The sequence below is a fragment of the Brienomyrus brachyistius genome, chromosome 3 (genome assembly GCF_023856365.1).
Source record: "Brienomyrus brachyistius isolate T26 chromosome 3, BBRACH_0.4, whole genome shotgun sequence".
In the NCBI taxonomy this organism is placed as follows: Eukaryota; Metazoa; Chordata; class Actinopteri; order Osteoglossiformes; family Mormyridae; genus Brienomyrus; species Brienomyrus brachyistius.
This window is the reverse complement of record NC_064535.1, coordinates 8,446,352-8,469,572: the sequence shown is the minus strand read 5'-3', so window position 1 is coordinate 8,469,572 and position 23,221 is coordinate 8,446,352. Positions and strand designations below refer to the sequence as shown.

Below are 23,221 nucleotides of genomic sequence, written 5' to 3'. Positions count from 1 at the left end.
GTTATCCTCTGGATTTCAGTATGGCGACATCCCAGTAGTGAGGCTACTGCCGGAGTGTCTCACCTACAGACAGGTGGCAGCAGCGTCCTGACTGAATCCGGAGGACACTCTAGTCTACGCTTACGCTGAGCTCGTAAAGCACTGACCCGTCACAGCTTCTGGCCTGGCCGTGAGAAGGCTGAGCCCAGCTGCACGTAGCTGTGGAAGAGAGCACCGGGGGCCCTGATGACCCCGGTCCCAGGAGGGCTAACGACATTCTCCGCTCGGCGGGCTGTAATGAGCCTGCTCTCAGAGACAGGATTACGTCTTCAATGAGAGGTATTACTGCTCATTTTCTGTGTGGCTGCTTCCAGTCGCCTTATTGTGCGATGGCTTAATCCCAGGGAGATGTGAATTAGCTGGAAGAGAGCACACGCCGCATGCCCCCAGTGAACTGAGCCTGTGACTGCAGTCTCGGAGCACATCCCATACTTCTTGCCCTATGACTGATGGGGGCTCCTTTGGAGAACAAAACAAGGGGACCTTCAGCTAGATGGAATGCTCATTTATGTGCTTCTGCACGCCCTTCTATTGGCCCAGACCATTGTCCCGAAAAAAGGCCGAAAGGGTTCCAATCCACTTATATTTCCTAGGAATGTAAGAAGGAATGGGTTCAGGTTGCTTAGCAACAAGCTCTATGTAGCGATGGACAGATAAGACCCCTTACTTCCACTTTGTGTCCCTATTGGCTGAAGATGCTTTGGGACAGGGATCTCTGTTCCAGCCCTTGGCATGTATATTTGTGTCTGATTCTGCATGTCTGAGTCGGGCAGCCTGTTCCTAACATGGTCACTCCGATTGATTCTGTGGGTTATGCCGTCTGAGATGCAACAGCCGGTCATGTTTGGCTATTAATGAAGAAGCTGTTGCTTTAATGAATGAATCTAAATCACTCTTTAATTTTATAAAGCCACACTGTATGCAGTTTTCAGCTGCAGTACTTTATAAGAATATATTAAGTTGGCTTCCCTGCCAAAAATTTAATTTTTACTTGTGCTTGAATGTTACCGTGGCCATAACTTTAAGCTCATTCCTTCAGTTGCTGATGTTAGCAATCCTGATTGGATGGGGACCTGGATGGCTCAGGGTTCGAGGCTTTCGTCAGAGTCACATCCCTGGCATGTCTGGTGGCTTCTGGGATACTGTAGGAGGAAAATACCTCATTATAAATTGTCATTCATCAGTAACATTCCTGGCAGCTAATTATATAACTTTTGATTTATTGGCTTGGTTGTTTTTTTGTACTTATTTAACTTTGTCTAGTTTCTGTATTTGAGGGAATAAAATACAGTATTTACTCTTGAAATAAATGTCACTTTAAATCTGAATTAAGCACCAGGTGTAATGTATGTAGATAGATAGATAGATAGATAGATAGATAGATAGATAGATAGATAGATAGATAGATAGATAGATAGATAGATAGATAGATAGATAGATAGAACTTTATTAATCCCTCGGGAAGGTTCCTCTGGGAAATTCTAGTTTCCAGCAGCAGTACACCAGCAATTACAAGTTATACAAATACAATAAAAAATACAATATAAGAGAATTTAAAATACACGTACTAAAGTAAGAGCCAAATAGATATTGCGGTATTGCACATGAGATTGCACAGTTATGTGGTCCATTGCACAGTCCGAATGCTCGATTATTATTATGTGTAGCATACTATATGTAATTTAATATTATCTTATATGTAACTAAATCTATACTATCCAATTATTTTCATTTTAGCAAAAATGCATTGTGTTGTTCCTGTGATTTAATGAACCAAACTGTAGTGACAAACTTTTAACAAGACATCTTGAATTTATTTCTCAGGCAAAACTCAGCTGCTAGAATTCCTTATATCCATGGACCCCTCACCACCAGTCACCACCCTGTATATCATATAGATTGGTCCCAGGAGCCTTAAAGGTCACAGTTGTCATGGATGCATTTTTAATGCAACACAGTAGAACACCCCTGAAATCGAAAGACCGTTACCCGTGTGTTGCCCATCATGTCATAGTATCTGACCTGCTGACATGCTCTGGAGGGCGGAGGGAAAGGGGGTAGAAGCATTAGAGAGGAGTGGGCTAAATGTAGCAGACCCATTGAGGTAGATAAATGTCCTGATGATTGGGCTCCCCCACTACTGCCCAATCTAGTAGCGATACTTGGGTCAAATTGCTGCTAGAGTTACAGAAGTGGGCTTGGGGGGGGGGGGGGGTATCGCTACCCCATTTCCATCCATTGAGTCATTCTTTGGAAACAGCTTGTATGAGGTCCCCTATGTGGAAATGGATGGAGAGTGAGAGGAATGTATGACCCCCCCCCCCTTCAAAAAGCAAACCAGCACCACTTGGTGCTTCCTCCACCGTGAGGGAAGCGTTACAGTTTTCTTGTGTGGTTTCACTGGAAGCTCAGTCTAGATGCCCAGTTGATTTTTTGACAGCACTTGTGTTTTTAATGTGCTATTTGCCTCATTTCTATGTCCATCCATTCATCCATTTTCCAAACCGCTTATCCTACTGGGTCGTGGGGGGTCCGGAGCCTATCCCAGAAGCAATGGGCACGAGGCAGGGAACAACCCAGGATGGGGGGCCAGCCCATCGCAGGGTACACTCACACACCAGTCACTCACACACACATTCCTATGGGCAATTTAGCAAGTCCAATTAGCCTCAGCATGTTTTTGGACTGTGGGGGGGAAACCGGAGTACCCGGAGGAAACCCCACGACGACATGGGGAGAACATGCAAACTCCGCACACACGTAACCCAGGCGGAGACTCGAACCCGGGTCCCAGAGGTGTGAGGCAACAGTGCTAACCACTGCACCACCATGCTGCCCCCATTTTTACGTCACTTTAGATAAAAGTGCTCAAACATATATTGAACAATGCACCCAAAAATGAGGGTAAAATACAAAAGTCTGTTGACATTTAATCAGAGTTTGTGTATCCCATCGTGACAAAGGTGATTACCCAACTAGTCAGTGACATAGTCAAAGCTTAAACTGACAAGAGTACCGAAATATCAGGGAACTCAAAGGCTAATATTTCAAGTGATGATATTCTGGTGGATGTACTACTGCTCCCAAGCACAGCTGTCTCAGGAATACGATGGGGTTTCATAAGACTACACAATGTTGACACTAATGAGATCATTCTGGATTTCGATTCAGCACTCCATCGCCGTTCACAGGAGGAGGGAGGACATGAAGGCGACTATCACATCTCTTTATTCGTGCCTGAAACAGATTTTCTTTAAGCATGTGCAGCGTATCTCACTGAATGGACGGTCAGTTTTTCATCAGACTTTCACAGAGCTGTTCAGAGTAAGTGCACAGGATGTCGAGATGGAGACAGGGAGTGAGTGTGAGATTGGGGATGGCTATTCATTGTGATGTACAGACAACTGCGGGTAAAAATCAGAAAGACAGAAGGGCATAGATTTGGGTATGGATGGCAGGGGCATGTTCCTACCAATATTGTGGGAGTATTGTGTGTTTTTAGGGAGGTGGGGGGCTGATTTGACCCCTACCAATGCTGAAACCAAGCCTACGGCCTTGGAAAGACAATAAGCACAGCTATATCCCAAGAGCTGATAGACTCTCATCAAAAACCAGTCAACTCGTTTTCTTTTCACGAGATGATTTTCTTTGCTTGGACATGCCAGGATTCTTGTCCAGCACGTGACCACTGGGGGGGGGGGGTGTACCAGTATCTCCACTCCCCTGCTCCCCAGCATCTTCCCGGCACCCCCAGTTCCCTCTCTGCTTCAGTCTCCCCAGCCTTTATCGGTGGCCATCCTGTACAGGAAATAGTTTCTCACTTCCCGTCTGTCTGTTTTTTGAGGTTTGTGGATCTTTGTCTTCGGTGGTTGCTGTTCGCAGTTTGGGATGAAAAAGCTGGCAGAGGAAGGAGACGCAGATGGCGTGTCGCCCCTAGGCGGCGCCGTCATGCAGACTGCAGTGCTGGGGGAACATCGTGGGCGGCAGTTTGCCGCTCCACCAGCACTGCTTCTCCTGTCTCGGGATGAGTCATGATCAGAGCAGGCCTGATTGTGGTGTGATTAGCTAATGAAGTGGAAATGTGGAAAGTGAGGATGGAAAGTGAGTGTGCGGATGGAAAATATCCCAGCACACTCTCAAGCTAAAGCCTCTAGGATTTATTCTTTTTCCACTTGCTTTCCTTGGCTGCGGTCAATGCAAAGAAAACAGTCGAGATTCGAGGTGTAGTCAATAACCGTGAGGGAGTTACCATCGCAAGGGTGACAGCGAACAGGCATGAATCACGGTGCACACGTGCACTCTGAAAGCGCACATGGAGTCTGGCCGAGTACGGCACTCGATGTCTGGCTCCTTCGGTGCGTTACCCCACTAGAGCATTCTAAAGCACAGCTAAAAGATCTGCACTTCGGAGTATCTTTATTGTCATCTGCAGCTACATGATCTTAGGTTCATTTGCTGCTACGAATTTACGATCTTATTATTCACAGTAAATGAAACAGCGATAAATAGAATATAAATATGAATCTGAAAGACATTTACCCATAGACAATGTGACATTTTAAACACGGCATACCAAAAGATGGACGTAAAACACAGACGGAAAAATACAATCATAAATATGGCTTAGTTAAAAAATATATATACTATTGTGCAATTAAATGGAATTAAACGGAAACCTAGGCATCGTGTTCCGTCTGTTGCCCCTGATAGTAGCGATGTGTGGATACGCATGCCAGTTCAGACAAGTGCTGTGGAATATGTTTGTGTCCCCAGCCACCGGCTCCATAGCAGCGGCTGCAGATGGACAATGCCTGCCGAGAGAGAGATTACGTTGAATCTGTTGTCTACGCCAGGGTCGTCCCTCCCTAAGCGGTGACAGCTGAACCACACGCGCTTGCTTTCCCGTTCCTCGTGGCTGCCGAGGCCACCCGGATTCTGGGACACTTCGTCAGGCGGCTATAAAAATATACTGGCGCTTCTGCGTCAGAAAGCGAGACGGTCTGCTTGTCACGCCACATCCGACACAGCGCCGGGAATGTTTCCTCTTCTGTATCGTCTGCTTTCTTTCCACAGTTTTGCTTGGCTCCTCCGAGGGGCCATTCATGCAAAGACAATCAATGTAGCCCCCAAAGCCTTTTCTGTGCCCATTGTACGCTCACTGGGAATGTGGAGTGTTGTGTTAGGCCATTTTTTACCTCCTTGCCGCAACACATTTTGGCTTCTGCTCTTTTCCAGGTAATGGAGTGAATTAACTTTCTGCCATTCTATTTACTCTCATTCTGTTTATGAGGTCACTTCCTGTCACGCTCCTTCTACATTACTGTTTGATTAGGAGATTATGTTATCATTCATAGTGCTGCTTCCTGTGAATGTCATAAGTATTGTTGCCTGATATTGCAGTACTCTGGACACAGAATGACAAGGCTTTACTCTAAAGTAAAAGTCGAAGTAACAGGTCTGGGTTTACTGTGAGTATACTTAAGGGAATATAGCTGTATGCTGGACATCAATCGTACCATTACTCAGATGTTGCTCCTGCATGTACTGAGTTTCCCTCCACCCCCAGTGGCTGTATTAGATCAGGGAATAATTCTTAATTGCTTCATGCAACTAATTAGTCATGGCAGGAAGGCTATATATCAAAGATTATTACCTTCACGTTAATTAGCCTCTCAGAGCAACGTGGCTTAACATAGCACTTCCTTTCCCCTCTTTCCCTTCTCATCTGCCCTTTTCTTTCCTCTCACACTGGCGGCAACGAATCAGCTGCAGAAAGACCCGACTAATTAATCATAAAGAATTTGGACCTCTGCATTAAAAGAATATACGACCCTTCACGGTTTCACATTCTGTACTCGCATGTCTATCTTTGCACACCATTATCTGACCCATAGACTAGTCTGTCAGTCTGGAGCAGTTGAAGTTGGACCTCGGGGAAGGGCACGGTAGTTGTAAATCAGGAGCTTACAAAGAACGCACGTCACCCAGATCTGCAGAGCAAGTTCTCGGACATATATAACTAGCGTCTGTTACTCACGGCCCAATAAGCATTTTGCCCCCATCTTTAGTGAACATCTGTATCTCATTGATTGCGGAAACCTTGGCATCTCACGTTAGCGTCGTTGCCTAAGTCAACCTAGTTCTTCATTTGCCAGCTGCCTCCTCCATCTTTCCAAGCTTCTGCTCTTGTTGTGACTTTCCGTCTTCTCCTGCTATTATTACCTGAGAGTCTGTGAGTGATATAGAGGCTGTATTGCATGTAGATCCTGAAAACATTGACCAGTCTTTCCTGACCCGGCTTCCAGCCACAGCAATCAGGCCACGACGACATCAACACAAACAAGAGAAAATAATCGGCAACCAAGAGCCCGGGGTAATGACCGAAACGTGACTAATTTTGATCTAGATCAGACCTTAATCAGTGAGAATAATGTTCTTCACTGGACAAGGCTGCGTGAGCTTAATGGAACGCTCAGCATCAAGGTGGTGAAGCATGTTTTTGATCAGGGCCTGTGTTTCTGCTGTCCTGCCCTCATTGGTTTGCTCTTAACAGACAGCCACCTCGGCCAATCAAAGGCAGCAGGGAAAACACTGGGTCACGCCCATCCATCCAAGCATTTTCTGCACCCACATGTCCAATTCAGGGTTGCACGGTTTTGTTTGGGAAGCTACAGGTGCAAGGCAGAGAACAAGCCAGGATGGGACGGGATGCCAAACTATCACAGGGCACACTCTCACACCATTCATACTTACAAACAATTTAATAACTCCAGTTCACCTTAGCATGATTTTGGACTGTAGGGGGAAACTGGACTACCCAGAGAAAACCGCGCAACACCACAGGGAAAACATACAAACCCCCAACACACACACAGAGCCAAGGCAGAGACTCAAACCCCGCCTCCAGAGAGGAAAGGCAACAGTGCTAACCACTGCACCACCTCCCAGTGCAATTGAATTGTCTTAACCAAGTTCTGAAAAGTCTTAAGTATTTAAACGTCTTACTGACCTGGCATAAGAGTATAAAGTCAGGCTGCCTTCTGTACAGTGTATTCATACTACTGTCTATCCTGTTATCTATGTTTATAAAAATATATTTCTGGTGCCGTATTATACTATAATTGTCTGTATTTTTCCTTAGTTTGTTTCCCTTCTACTTCCAATCTGGAATTATTAGTCGTATCACCACAGAGGGATCGCACTCAAAGCACAACAGCATCAATCACCCTGCTTCACTGTAGATGTTGTCAGTCGTTTAACTTGCGTGAAGGATGCTGTGATTCACTTGCTTCCACCCAAAGCCCTTTTACTGACCGGTCAACAGCAGACTTTGATGTAAATTAATGAGCAGTGTTCGGCATTTCAGGTCCAGAAGCCACAAATCCAGACCAGGATTTTGTATCTACCAGCCAGTTGAGCTTAAAGAGTCACAATCACAGAGTAACCTAGCTGGATGGTAGAAACAAAATCCTGGTCTGGATTTTCAGTTTCTGGACCTGAAATGCCCAACATTGGTAACATAATGGAGGGGAGCTCAGTCACCTTTAGCAACCTGGAAAAGAGAGCAGTTGTGTATCTTCTAGCACTCTCCTCCGCAAACCCAGCTCCTTCTTGTGGAATGCACCTAGCTTTCCCCTCATGTTTCCTGTTTCAAAGCATCCCCAAAAGAATACTTATGTGTTCCAGCATGTTCTATGGCAGAGATCCAAGCATAGAAGGTTGATACGCACAACAGTCCTATCAAATCCTCCATTTAATCATCCGTATGTCCCATTTCTTCCCTTGGTCAACCTGAAGGTGCAACAGGTTGATAGCACAGTCTCTGTGCTGCCCTGACACTTGTCAGTGAGATGGATAAACCTGCCGCCAAACGGATAAGCCATTTAATTGGTCCGCAGCTTTTGTCCAGTGCTGAGAGGTAGATGTTAGCGTCCCCAATCCTGCCCTCTCCTATCTCTCTCCCACATGCGGATGGAGTCAACCGATGGATTGATAGTCCGCTCGCTATTTTGGGGGCCGAGGGGCATAGCCTTTGAATGGATCAGCAGATAAAAGCAGCACTCAGCATTATCCGGACATTTTACTGTCCTTCCAATAAAACTCGCAGAAATATGCCGTGGCACTGCTCAGCACCGTTTGGAAATGGCTTCTATATTTCACCCCACCTTTCCAGTTTTATTTATTCTCCTTTTTATGCAGAAATGCAGGGGCAAGAAGCCAACGGCCCACAGATTTGCAGGGCACTTGGCCCCTCCGTCTCTGAGTCGGCAGTGGGCTTCTCCACTAACTCTCCTGCGATCGCAAGCTGGTAACCAGAACTAAAAAAAAAAAAAACAAAGGTATCAAGCCAGCAGTTTCTACATCTGAACCATTTCACTTAATATGACCAGTCTATGTTCCGCTGGGCTGTTTGCTTAACCCTCCTGATACATTGAAATTAAATGACACCTCTTATGTTTGACTTCACTTTCAACCTCTTTAGAAATATTAAAATGAAAATTACTTTTCCAAATTGTGTCAGCGGTTTACAGCCTTCATTTTTATGATTCTGTTTTCTAAAAATACAAAGGACAACTGTATATGTCTTCCCATAAATCACCCATGTAAATGTCACGAGCAGTTCTAACAATAAAAGAAAACGTGGCATTTTAACAGGAAATGCTAGTGCTTTGCCAGGAAATTAATAATAAAAAAAGACATTATGTTGGCGTTAGCTTGCATTCAAAGAGAATGGACCTTTTCTGAGATACTTTGAGGGTAACGTATGCTTAGCTGCCATTGCCAATGATGAGTTTGGTTAATAGCTGAATACTATTTTCTGTAAACCTGCTTGTTTCATCTGCATAAGGTTTGCTTCAGTGCAGGACTGGCCAGCAGCATTAATAGCCATATTTTCCGTCTTTCAACAAAGGCTTTGGGCCCCTGAACCACTTCATTCCTTACATTCTCTAGGAAATGTGTGTGTCTGTGTGTGAATTTGGGCTTCCGGGGAGTTAAGGTGGCGTTTGCCTCAGCAGACTGATGCTCCTCTAGCCGTAAGAATTGCCAGGCAGCTGCCTCCTTAAATAGAGAGTGAAATTGTAAGTGGCAGGCATCAGGTCATTCTGTTTCTGTTCCCGTCATTTACGTTGTGGTGGGAACTAAGCGAGGGAGGCGGCACGATGGGGAGAGAATGTCTGCCTGGTGACAGTAGCCAGGGCGGCATTACGGAGGCACGCGGCTTCTGCGTGTTTTACGGCACAAGGTCTTCCTAGAAGTGACGTCTGTCAGATCGGATTCGGTGCAACTCCTGGTTCGGCTGGTTGCTGTGGATCGAAGCATTTTTTTTTTTACTTGTTAGAACATGCGATGGAGTCGGACTCGGCGGTCGTAATATGGGAGCCTTTGTTAAGGAAGCATAGAAAACCACTGAATTAAAGATAATCTCGTTTTCAGCTTCTCTCTCATCCAAGATATCTATCCACCGATCCTATATGATTTTCCACCCCCAATTCCACATCATCGCTAAGCAGCCAGAGCATCAGTCAGTTGACTAAAAGGGTCTATTTCATTAGAGGGAAACTTTTACTGTGCTGCCTGCTATCCTCTTCCCACCGGCCTGAATGCTCGCACACAGACACACGCAGACAGACCGAGAACCCTGCCTGCTGACCGCAGCACATCTTTCAGGAGATGCAGCCAGAACTAGCTTCCGGGTAACTGCTTCGCGTGTCGTGTTTGTCATGCCCTGTGAAATACGTGAATCCATACAGCTAGAAATGACAGTGCTGACACCGACTGCAACAGCGAGCGTTTCCTGGTAGGACTGGGCCGGGATTAGAATTCAGCCTTGTAGTTTGTGGTGCGTCACAGCTCCACGGTAAATTTTGCCTACATGAGGGCATGACAACTTTTGTCAAGTGATACTTTTTGCAGACCCACAAAGCATGACACCCTTAGCAAAGGCTGGTTCTGAGCAACACTCTCCATCACCCAGTACATCCATAAGCAATGGACCGGAATGTCTAGCTCTGGGAGTTCATGGCATCTTATGCGTCGTCCTCTCCTTAAGAGCAGTGTAGCATCCTGGGTTCATTGCACAGGCAGCAACCTTAATGCAAACCACTGGCATAACATACCGCGCAGGTGTCATCACATTTCTGTAGGGATATATACAGAGGCGGGGCCACAGGGGCACTGACGCCTGCTAAAAGGTGATTGGCCCTCACTCCTGTCACGCTCAATTCAATGCATATAATTGGCTAATGATAAGGTTGGCCCCTTGACCTTTGCATTGCCATACACATAAAGTACAATTTAGGCACATGGGCAGTCATGACTTCAGCATAAGCAATGGCGAGTATTATTTGTCTGGTGCAAGAAGGGCACATGACGTTTAGCGTAGCTGTGCCCCTAGGCTGGAGTAAGGAGGGCACCTATCATGTTTAGTGTTGCCGCACACGTGCGTTGCAGTGAGATGGGCAAATGGGGGAATTAACTTTGATGGGAACCTGCTGCTGAGGAGACTGTTTGTTAGCTCTGTCAGTCGCTGGACCTGCGTGGAGCCGCTGTATCTGGATCTTGTTAAAACATGATCCCGTCAAAGCCATCACACGGGGGCAAGAGGGGCCGGCGTGTCCCCCGCCCCCTCCGCGTCCATGGAGCCAGGTCTTCTGGGTCTACTGGCCCCCACCTTCAAAAGCCTGCGGCATCATGGAAAATTGGCTGCTGCCCCCACCCCCCCCCCCCCCCCCCAGGCTCGCGATGATGTCGAGTTATTACAGCCTTCTCCCGCAATAGGGAGATTTTGTTAATTGTCCAAGTGCTGGTTGAGAGGCTGACAGCGGGTTGCCGTGGAGACGGGTTCTACGAAGGGGCCTTATCAAAGGACATCATTTTGCCTGACCATAACTGGAAAACACATCGGAACGAAAAAGTGATGGATGGGCCCTGAGATCATCTTTTGGTCGTCTTTGAGCAGAACGTTGTGGCCATCTTGGCGATACACTTTCACATTATTCCTGTTTGTGTCTTTTTTTTATATATTCCAAACCAATGATTGGTCACTGAAGAGGAGGGCACTGATTGGTCACTGAGGAGGAGGGCACTGATTGGTCACTGAGGAGGAGGGTACTGATTGGTCACTGAGGAGGAGGGCACTGATTAGAAGTGCAGTTGACCTGTGAGGTTGGTGACACTGAGGGTTATCAGAAATGAAGGCATACTGATTCTTCAGTTCGGAGTACGTGTGGACGACCCCTTGCAGACGTTGGACACCCTGTCACGCCTTTGGTGAACTTCTGGTGCAAAGCTTTTTAACTTTTTTTAACAACACACACTCCTGTGCCCCTCCTGGGCATGGATTTTACCCTGTTCTTAAGGCTGAATTTTCTGGCAAAGCAGTGTATGCAATTGCGGCCGGTGACAGTTTTTATTTATTATTATTATAATAATTATTATTATTTTCCTGAGGATTTCTATTCATTTTTAAAGTGTGATTAATCTTCCCCTGGAAACCATGACAGGGTTCTGTATTGTTTTGTAGTTGCTTAGAAATAAAACCGCATGTATAATCTTACTGATCCGTCTGGACGACTGCACTACAAGTTATAAACAGCTGGATTAGTTAACAGACCCTTGGCATGCAAGCTGATGGACCCTAACTTTCTGCAAATATATCTAAATTATATTCAGTGTTAGGGTAGCTGCTCGGTTGCAGTCACAGATTCTTAATTCTAAAACCATGTTTGGTTTTAAGTTACGGTGAAACGGCATCAGGATGGAAAGTGGTAAAAGTGAATTTTGAATCTTTTGAGTGCCACTTATTGACTTGGCGCGCAAATATTAATTCGATTGTTTCGTCTATTTAGTTCAGTTTATTTTACGGAGCACCTTTCGCAATAGAGTCATCACAAAGCACTTGGGGAGAGTGTGTGGCTGTAAAATTACATCATCATTTATACAGAATGGTGCATGAAACAGGGAAAAGGGCGGGGGGGAAGTCAGGTGACAGCAGAGGAAAGGAACCAAAAACTCATGACTGGGGAGAAAAATAACCTTTGGGGGGGTCCAAGGTCAACTAGCTGCCCGACTCCCCAGGCCCGATAGCATTATAGAAAACAGAAAATGAACCTGCTTTGATAAAAGCAAGGTGTGAACTGTGGTCATGGTCAAAGGAAGGTTGACAGTTCTACCCCTTAATACAGACAGACATCAACTGGAATGGTTCATGTTAAGTAAGATACTCAAGAGTACAAGAGCAGAGCCCTTCCTGTGGCTCCAGTTTGACAAATGAATGCATGCTTGAGGACTGCTAACAAATTTCCATTAGCTGGCAATCAGATGAGCATATTTCTAAAATCCATCCATCCATCTATCCATCTTCAGACTGCTTCTGCTGGTAGTGGTCATGGCAGTAGTATGCCAAGTGCCTGGATTGAACATGTCCCAGACTCCGGCTCATTCTGGGAGATTCCCAGGCATTCCCAAGGCAACTGGGAGTTGGGTCTGCCCCAGGGCCTCTAGCAACTGGGATGCACTCTGAATAATTCCATGCAGACATAGAATCCTTATGAGATGTCTGAACCATCTAAGCAGAGTTCTGTCAGTTTGAAGGAGCTGCAATTCTATTTTAAGACAGACTGAATCTCTGAACCCCTCAGCAACTCTACAGTGAAACCTCATTTTGGCCACTTCTACTTAGAACCTTGTTCTCTGGGTCATTATCATAGCTGATGTCCATAGGTGAGGCATAGATTGACTGGTAAATTGTGATTCTCTTAGCCATTGACCGTGAAAAACTACAGCCACCGCAATGATCTGCCTGTCAATCTCGTGTTGACTCTAATGATCCAGAGGTACTTAAACTCCTCCGCTAAAAGCTGGTGGCCCCCGCCCCCCCCCATCTGAAAGAAGGAATCCGCTATTTTCTGTAAGGGTACATGGATTCAGAGGTGCTGATTGTCATTCCTGCCACTTCACACTTGGTACTGAAACGCTCAAGGGCAAGCTGCGCTGGAGGTCTAGGTCGGATGAAGCCAAAACAACGACATCAAGTGCAAATTGCAGTAATGTCTCTTCTAGCTTTAATGATCACGGCCATGAGAAAAGATGTAGCCTTTTGGCGGCCCACACCCACTCTCAATGACTTTGTGCCAAATATTTATGTAATACGTCTCTTGCTACATTCATACGGGGACCGGTTATCATACAATATTGGTTTTGAGACTTCATATTCATAAGCATACTATATGCATATATACATGTTTATACATACACACACACACATATATACTTGTATATGTAGACTTATAGCATATTCCTACAAATCAAGAGTGCAATGGAGAATTGTTTTTTTCCCCGTTGCATAGCCAGGCCAGAGCCCACGTTGCTGTTTAGATGCTGCAGCGTGTGATTCTGTATGTTATGAGTCTTTGCCCAGGTCAGGAAAGTCAGTATTTTAGATCCTGTTGGCAGCACGGTAATCTTATCAGTTTTGGCCCCTTGAACGAGGTCTTTAACCCCAAAAGCTGCTCCAGTCGTGCTGGAACAATGGTTGACCCTGTGGCCCGAAGCATTGCTCACTCGCCTGTATAAATGTGTCTCTTAGAAGACCAAGATGGGATGTGTGAGAACAAAAGAACCTCTATCTGTGCTAGGGCAATGATGGATAGCACCATACATAGATTGGACTGTCTACATTTATCTATAATACCTATTTCTGGAACATACCCACTGTTCTCCAATATGTCCCAGGTCAAATAGCTTCTTAAGGTGCATCTTCCACCATACTGGAGGATATTATCACTGATTTGCACTTCCATCATGTCATTCCACATGGACTCTCCAAACTCCTCCCACGCACAAACTTTTGCCTTCATAACTGTCTTCCCTCCAGCCCTTCTGGTCTGTTGTTACTTCTCCACTCCAGTCAGAAGACCTCATACAAGCATTGGCCCAAAGGCCTCCCTTTTTCAGCTCAACAGCTTCTCTCACTGAGGCTGTTCACCAATGGAGCTTTGGTTGACAGCCATGACAGGGACCACTTATCTTCTAGCCGGGAGTGGTATGATAGTAAAGAACGGTGTCTTAGCTCTACAGCCAAGTTGTTATTGGACTCCTGTGCAAGGCATTATGTTTGAACACGATGCTTGTAAACGTACTGGTGTACCCTGGGTGAAAGGTCAATGATCAGCTTTGTAGTTCTCAGTTGTGTTTTGGATACCTGGTAAAACGAAAGTCAACTGAGTACCACTTGTGGTGTTGGTGAGATGGATTCAGCACGAGGAACAGAAGCAGGATGGGCAACGGTAATGCAGCCGAGGAGCCTGGAGTGACTCAGGCATCTGTGAGAGATTAATTCAATTCAGTTCAATTCAGTTTTACTTGTGTAGCGCATTTTCACAACATTGCAGTGTCTCGAAGCACTTTATATTATCCCTGCCCAAAGCCCCCAGAGAGCAAGCCAGAAGTGACAGTGGCAAGGAAAAACTCCCTAGTAGGAAGAAAAAAGACTCCAAGCGGGAGCCTATCCTCCAGTCAGATGGACAAAATGACAAAATCCTAATTTATAGAGTTACATTTTTCAAATTCAAGTTTAAAAGCAGGCAGGAGATGCTGCCGTTTCTAACAATTCACCTGACACTTGCTTGCAAAGTGAAGCTGGGAATCTGAGACTGAACGAACCTTTTTAAGATGTTAGGCAAAAGGGTTTAAAGATGTGGGACTGTTAAGAGCAGGTCTGATCAAGGTAAAGCTCCATTCATTTGGTGCCTTTTACTGCGATGGGTTGGCGCCCCATCCTGGGTTGTTCACTGCCTTGTGCCCAAAGCCTCTGGGATAGGCTCCGGACCCTGTAAAAAGTAAGATAGACAAGAATTTCTGTCTGTATTTATTGAATCCTTTGTATATGTACTATTGTAATACCCTCTGTTTTGTGCCTTGTCTCTTAATGTTGCCTTTCCTTTAAAAAAATCCTGCTAGTGTTCAGATTGATCTGGTTTTAATCAGCATTCTAACGGTAATATGAAACAATAATGAAAACCTCTGTTTTCACCCAGGCGTAGATGTTTTTCAGTCCGGTGTCAGACTTGGCTCTCTACCTTCACCCTCACAACTGGCCAGATGCTTCAGCAACAGATGTGTGTTGGGCAGAGCAGTTCCCTGACACACTGTTCCCCTGACTTCTCTTTTTTTGTTGCCCGGTTCTCAGAGTCCACTATGCAGGAACTCATGTGCTAGTGATGTGCTGGAGATGTGGGGCCATTACCGCTAGAGATGTGGGGCCATTACCACTGGAGATGTGGGGCTATTGCCACTGGAGATGTGGGGCTATTACCGCTAGAGATGTGGGGCCATTACCACTGGAGATGTGGGGCTATTACCGCTGGAGATGTGGGGCCGTTACCACTGGAGATGTGGGGCCATTACCGCTGGAGATGTGGGGCTATTACCGCTAGAGATGTGGGGCTATTACCACTGGAGATGTGGTGCTATTACTGCTAGAAATGTGGGGCCATTACCACTGGAGATGTGGGGCTATTACCGCTGGAGATGTGGGGCCGTTACCACTGGAGATGTGGGGCCATTACCGCTGGAGATGTGGGGCTATTACCGCTAGAGATGTGGGGCTATTACCACTGGAGATGTGGGGTCATTACCACTGGAGATGTGGGGCCATTACCACTGGAGATGTGGGGCCATTACCGCTGGAGATGTGGGGCCATTACCACTGGAGATGTGGGGCCATTACAACAGGAGATGTGGGGCCATTACCACAGGAGATGTGGGGCTATTACCGCTGGAGATGTGGGGCCATTACCACTGGAGATGTGGGGCCATTACCGCTGAAGATGTGGGGCCGTTACCACTGGAGATGTGGGGCCATTACCGCTGGAGATGTGGGGCTATTACCGCTAGAGATGTGGGGCTATTACCACTGGAGATGTGGGGTCATTACCACTGGAGATGTGGGGCCATTACCACTGGAGATGTGGGGCCATTACCGCTAGAGATGTGGGGCCATTACCACTGGAGATGTGGGGCCATTACCACAGGAGATGTGGGGCTATTACCGCTGGAGATGTGGGGCCATTACCACTGGAGATGTGGGGCCATTGCCGCTGGAGATGTGGGGCTATTACCGCTAGAGATGTGGGGCCATTACCACTGGAGATGTGGGGCTATTACCACTGGAAATGTGAGGCCAGTATCGCTGGAGATGTGGGGCCATTACCGCTGGCGACAGTCAACTAACGGACGGCTGGGTGGGGCAGTGTGGAGCGTTAGACCACTGGAGAGCATTTTGCCTGGTTCAGGCTGGTGCTTCTGGCATGGAAACAAAGCCATTTGATGGTTATTCGGATCAGGGAGGTCAGCACCCTGGATAGCAGCTCCAGGCTAATGTGACGTTTGGGGTGGCTTTTGGGGTTTGTGGCTTTTGAAGTCTGGGGGGGATTTTGGATGATTCCCTGAGTGACAGGGCCCCTAAAAAATTTGGAACATCATTGGATTGGTCTGGGTTGGGGGCCCAATATGATACGCTATCACGGGCCCAAAATCTCTAGTGGCACCCACTCTGTACGGCACCTTGTCATTAACATAGCCATGACATGCTGCAGTGTGCCGCACCGGGCAGAGCAGACACCCATGTAGCCAGCATGCTTCCAAAGACACACAAGACCATAGGTGGCAGTCAGCAGCATTTAAGGTGATATCGCTGCGCTGGCTGATGGGTTCCTTCCGGAGAGCTGGGGAGACCTCCAGACGGGTACCGGAGAGTGTACTGAACGGGTTTAAAAATGGATACAGCTGATACATGGACAGCAATACACAAGCATGCTCAGCAGGTCCTGGTATTGGCATGGGGAAATGCAAAGAAGGCCTGCATACAGTCTGCAGAGCTGTGGGTGGACAAGGGAGAGAAGCTGGATGCACAGCAGGCCGTCGTGTGGCTACAGAGCGAGGCTCAGACATCGCAGGGGGTCAGCAAGATGTACGACCGCTGCCTTCGCTTCTCTATCCATCTGGCTCTGATTCATACACCCCCCCGCCCCACGCGGGACACGCGACAGCACGATAGATCATCTCCTGTCGAGCTCTTTCCCGCTCGCTCGTTCTGTGCCAGGGGGAAGTATGACCAAGTAGGTCCCACGACCGGAATGTCAGAGTCGCTTCCTTATTGGGTCATGCAGTTTGACGCACACAGGGTGCTTCCAGCTCCAATACGGCGTCACATCCACTCGAGTCAGGGCCGTCTCAGCTGCTGGCCTTTAATCATGGTGAGAACATAGTGGGCAAATTAGTCTAAATATTTGATGGGCCAAGCCATCATATTGTCTTCCGATGTCTTTCATTCTTTACTTCGTGCTTTGGGGCCTCTTCCCATGGGCATCACATCCAACGAGAGTCACTCATAGTCATGACTGCTGGCAGTGGCTGCTCGGAGTTCACGGTTCTGTTAAATCTAAAAATTAACAAGCTGAACATTCAGCCCTGTTCGGGCTGTGCAGTCACATGTCCGCACTGACCAAATCTGCAGTAAGACGAAACCTACTTTCAGCTTGTTTCGGTTGCCGAATGAGATCGATGAAATCCGATTGACAATTCAGGTTAGAGACCAATCGCGTGGGCCCTTGTAGGCCGAGCAAGGAGCAGTTGACAAGGCTGAACACTGCACTTTGTATTCAAATCGCACTGCATACAGTGCTTCAATTGACAGTGAGGTTCACGCAGGGGTGTACCTAGACATTCTGAGAGCCCTTGACAAAAACCTATCCTGGGGAACTGCTCCCACTGTGAATCTCAGAAAGACAGTAACTCACCTTAAACAGACACCATGAGCCAAGCATACACCACTACGCCTTGCTGTTGGTGGGCCCCAAAATCTACCATTTTAGGTAAGGAGGGCGGGGGTAGATTGTGCCAAACAAGCCCAAAATGGTAGATTGCCTCTCTATAGAGGGCTGCTGGTGGGTTGCGGCCCGTGAATCTGCCAGGGTATCCATGCTGCTCCAGCATCCCTGGGTTCACAAGGCTCACAGTCTGCTCCTCACCTGGGTCAGTGTTGAGGCTTCTGCCTCCCACCCCTGGTGGAGTACCATGGAATAACAACTCTAAGCACACTGTAAGGGCCTGGGTGAGTTCCAGCGGCTAACGAGCCTGCCGCTGCTTCCTGAGCTCATCCTCTCGCGGTGCCGGGACACGCAAACACGTGCGGCTCCCTGCAACACCACCTGTAACCAGATCCAGCTCCCAGGCCGTCACTTAGACTGAGTGGGCTATTAGGAGCTCAGGCTCTATCAAACCCAGATGTCCTTCCACTGTTTGTATAAAGCGGTTAATAACTCAAAACGAAACCCTTATAATTCAGGCAATATTGTGCTTTGGACAGCGGTTTACCGGCTGTCTAGTTTGTATTAACCTAATGGAAAATGAATGATGTTATTAATCATGTAGGGGAGGGAGCTGGCAGGCGTGCCAGGAGCGAGAGGGGGGCATGGGAACACTCAGAGCCAGCTTTTACGGTATCTTCCCTCTCCGCTTTCTTCTTGTCTGTGTTCCTCATCTACCACTATTCCTGAGTCAGGAAGTTCTGCCAGCCAGTGTCAGTCACGGTCTGAATCACAGTCTGGTATACAATCTGAGACGGGAGTGGAGAAACAGGTGGGATAGATCAGCTCAGGAAGGTGACTCGAGCAGTCACAGCACTGCCCCGTACCCAGAGTTTGCCCTCAAATGCAATGATTCCACCAGGACACAATCCAGCTAGTCAGCTCCATAGAGAAACCTGCCTGTTTGTAAGAGTCTACATCATATCATTGTCCTTCGGTACAGGACTGGCACTATGTCCCTGGTTTCAAGGCAAATTGCAGGCTTTGCCTTTTTTTTTTTTACAGAGGACATTCTTCACCTTCACTCTTCATGTCGTTTTCCAGAAGGTTCCTCGTGAATCTTTCACGAGTTCTGCAGGTTGGCGCTCAGCACACACAGTCACTTGAATTTCATTCAAACTCCCTGACATTCATACTTATGGTCTCACCAGCCGTGCTCTCCATGGTGCAAGCTGGGTTATCCTACATGGTTACCGTGATTTTTCATGCACTTTCCAGTGCTACACACCGATCACATGTATTTAGTACTGTACAGTGGGCGTACACAGACTTTTACATTTCCCATTTCCTCTGCAACCGGTAATTTACGGTGCTTCAAAAAGGTTCTAAAGCGTTAGCAACACTGTATGACTCATGAATACTGTAACGCTAAAGGTTAGCTATATATGTTACTGATTTGCGTTGTCAGTTGTGGCTACGAGCCACCTAGCTGCTTCTGTCTACAGGAAGCTTCGGTAGAGACACAAGTCCTGTTCCTTTGTATGCAGAACATGGGCTATCACTGGGATTCCTGAGCAGGGGCAACTGTACAACTGTATACCTGCTTCTACAGCAGACAGCCCATGTAGGCAGAAAAGCCTCTTTGCTAACCAACCAAGTGAGTGTGACTAATTAGCACTGACTGGCATCAGTCACCTTATGCCAAATGCTCTTGATTTGAATTCCCTTGGCTTCTTCAGAAGCTTAAGCATGTGGACCACGGCTGGTAGTATCTCAGTGCTGTTCTTTACACACACAAATTCACGGCCTACCAGCTCCCACACGCAGCAGTGCAGACTCGCGTCATGTTGCCTGTTCATGGGCAGTTACTGTCTTTAAGAGGCGCACGGTGGGAGCAGCTCCCCAGGACCATGGAGGTCCATGCTGGGCATCTGTCTGTTGGAGGCCATCTGTGTTGACCTTGTGTGTGAAAGAGCTGTTGTCTGCCTGGAGCCAGGAGAGAGCACTTCCACCTGCCGCTGTTTTCACAGTGCAGCCTCCCCTTCCACTTGCTAGGATTTTATTACTTTCCATCCTGTTATTCTGTGACATTCCCTGTGACAGGGTGGAACCTGAAACCGTGTGAGTGCTTAACATTTGATCTCCGTGGGCATTTAGAACACCGAGTTTATTCTGTCTTAGAACTTAGAACTCCAGCCATTGAAAATGTCCTTTTTCTATTGTCATTCTTAATTTCTTCAAGAACTCTTGGTTTGTTATTTTTGCCCAAGTCTAACACAAAGGCTTCTATGCGTACATGCAGAGGTTCCAATTCCATAGAACGACTTGTGATAATCACTGAAAGTGTTATCCTTTCTTAAATAAAGAAACTTAATAAATGTTGCACGAAGTAACTTATAAGTGAATTTTAGGAAAACGAAGTTTTCAATGGTGTAATTAGATCAACAACATAGTATAACTTTAAACTTCCATTGTTACTCTGGAGGTAGATTTCCATTGACCTGCAATGGTCAGCCAGTTTCTTTAGAATTATTTTAGTCATGTTAATCATTAAGTGAGCTTTTTTTAAAATGATATTGATGTCGATGTAAACTGTAAAGGTTAACTACTTATTGAAAAGAGAACACCGAAGAAAATGTGGTTTTAATTTACACACACAGAACAGAGTTATGGCAGCTATCTATTTTAGAAAGATTTTAGCAAAACTGTTTTAGTAATTTTGCTTTTACTCTGTTCTTCTATTAGTTTCTTAGAAAAATCTAAAACTTCACCTACTCCTCTTTTGAATACAGCTATCAGATTTATTGTAATCCCGTTTCTCTGACGTGAAATGCTCCATGGAGATTACTGAATTACCTGATGTACTGCAAACTGTGCACTACAGGAATGCTGCAGCGCAATTATCTGTCTTTAGATGTAGGAAGAACGTAACTGTTACTTAAATGATACTTCACTTTCCTGTGAAATTCCTTTTTCCTTTAGTTATTTAACTACTATTACTACAGTTCACTGTCTTTTCTGGACTTCGAAACATTATCCTCGCTGAGCTTTGTGTCAGAAAACTAGTTTGCAATGATCCACACTTTATTCACTGAATATCTCAAGCTTAAGGAAAGAAGAGTTTGTGAAACTCGTTAAAGAGAATATTAATGGAAAACACAAAATGTTTGTTTCGGTCTCTGGGGCCTGTAGCTATTAGCAAAGTGGCAGACCCAGAACATCTCACGGTCCTCCAGGGTCTTATAGATGTAACAGTAGCTGACTTTCTGCTCTTGCCTCTACAGTTTCATCTTGGTGTTTGGCTGCCTGGTCCTGTCTGTGTTCTCTACCATCCCTGCCCACCAGGACCTCTCATCTCACTGTCTCCTAATCCTGGTAAGGCCCCTCGCTGTCTCTGCTCAGCATCTGTGCTTAAACGAGGGCGTCTGTCCACGTGCCTGTTCCGAATGTTTTGGCTAGTTTTTTTGTCATCCTTGGAGCAGGGTAGATGAACTGTGGTGCATTTTTTTTTACTTGCTGAGAGGCACAGTACTTTATGGAAATTACACACAGATGTAATAGGAGTTATGCTTATAAAAATAGCCCTCAATGATATATTCAATAAAAGTAAATTGTGCTGCTCTGAACAGGCCAGTACCGTGACTCATAAACCATATATACACCCACATTTCATCCATGTTTAATTCAAAATTTATCTTCAAAGCCTAACGGGCCAATCCCAGGGGCTGAAGCAGAAACGTGCGGTCCAGCCTACAGGAGGTGAATCATAGAGTCGCAGGCCCAGCTGTACATTTTCAGGCATCTGCGCCCCGTCGGTGGGCCAAAAGTAAGGCCTTCGGGTCAGCCAGAACTTCCAAATGGTGTCCAAACGTTTCAGGTCACGGCAGCGTCTGTCACCGCCTCACCGAAGGCTATGGTGGGGCTCTGAGGATCGGATATACCGGCACAAAAACAGACGCGCTCTTCGTGTTACGGAAGCCTCAGAGCAGTAGTACTGCCTAATGGAGAGGAGCTTATCTGACCTGTGAGAGTAGACAGCATTCGAGACTGCCTGCTGTCTCATTTGCATGGGCACTGCACTAGATCGCCAGTGCAGAAGGTCCTGCAAGTACATAAAAAAAATCTGTAATTTAACTACATAGGGAATGTACAGTGCTCATAGAAAGTCTTTGGACGCTGGCTTTATTCCTTATTAAATTTACTGGTTTCATAACAAACGTCCATTGTCAAGCAATTGACATTTTCTTTTTATTAAGTGTCATAATTTTTTTGACTGATTCATTCACTTCTGTTCCTGCCATTTTGCTGTTAATTGCGATTGCAGTCATTGGCTCTCAATGTGATACTAAACACAAAAGTTTGGTGTCTTACAGTATGTTATTGCAAAGGTGTTACTAATTAAAAAGCATCCAATGAGACTGTTTAATAATAAGCTTTTTAACTCAGAATAACTCTTTTAGAACTATAGTTTGGGTTTCAATTTATTATTAAATGAAATAAATGTTTTACTTTAAAACTTCCGGTTGTTCCTAATATGATATATATTATTCTGTAAACAAATGAAAGAATAATTTTTGTTATAAGACCAATACATTTGCAATATTTTTACTGAATAACGCAAGTATCCCAAGACTTTCAGTGAGTACGGTATATGTCAGTAACATATTGATGCATGCAGTTTATAGGTTACTTGAGATTAATCGCAATATTTTTTGACAAATTAAAACTAATGAAAAAACGGAGACGCTAAATTATTGGTTAGTTTAGTTTAGTCCAATGATGAATCAATCCCAGAATTCTCTTTGTTTGGCCCATATGAGATAATAATTCACCTGAACATGGTCCCATGGGTATCCTGATGACAGAGGAGCTTCTCTCCTTGTTTAAAAACTTGCCTCAGTTTCGTATCGATTCTCCATCTTGTCTGTATTGATTTCCTGCTAGACTGCCGTAGGGGATGAATGTTCAGCAAAGTGCGTTTTCTGTCCCGTGCTTTTTGCTAAGCCAATGGAAACATATGCTCAAAGATGGCGGAGGAGGCGCCACACTTAAGGTCAAAGGTCAAATAAAGAGGTCAAAGGTCCCTTTGTATTGTTTTGTCCCCCATATCATGGAAATGCAATATCTTGTGGGCAGATACCGGGAAGCCTTTAGGTTGTATCCCCAGGACTAGCAGACTCTGCAAAGGTTCGACCAACGTCTCCATTTTTTCCTGTCCATTGTGTTCCACAGGAAAAGCTTTACATGCTGCCAAAGCTTTACAGGACACCAGCATCGTTACCGCCGGCCGTAATTGGGTGCAACCCGGCATGAACCAGTGGGGATCCGGTAATAGATTGGTCAAGGCGTTAGAGAGTTTGAGGGCCCGCGTC

The 23,221-nt window shown here is 46.0% G+C and overlaps 1 protein-coding gene across 1 annotated transcript in view; it reads left to right on the top strand.

Annotated features, from left to right (window-relative positions):
* kcnq5a (potassium voltage-gated channel, KQT-like subfamily, member 5a) overlaps window positions 1-23,221 on the top strand; it is a 75,634-nt gene that overhangs the window by 23,584 nt on the left and 28,829 nt on the right. The window contains exon 2 of the mRNA XM_049009002.1: window positions 21,134-21,224. Coding sequence (XP_048864959.1) covers window positions 21,134-21,224 — 91 coding nt within the window. The remainder of the gene's footprint in view (window positions 1-21,133; window positions 21,225-23,221) is intronic.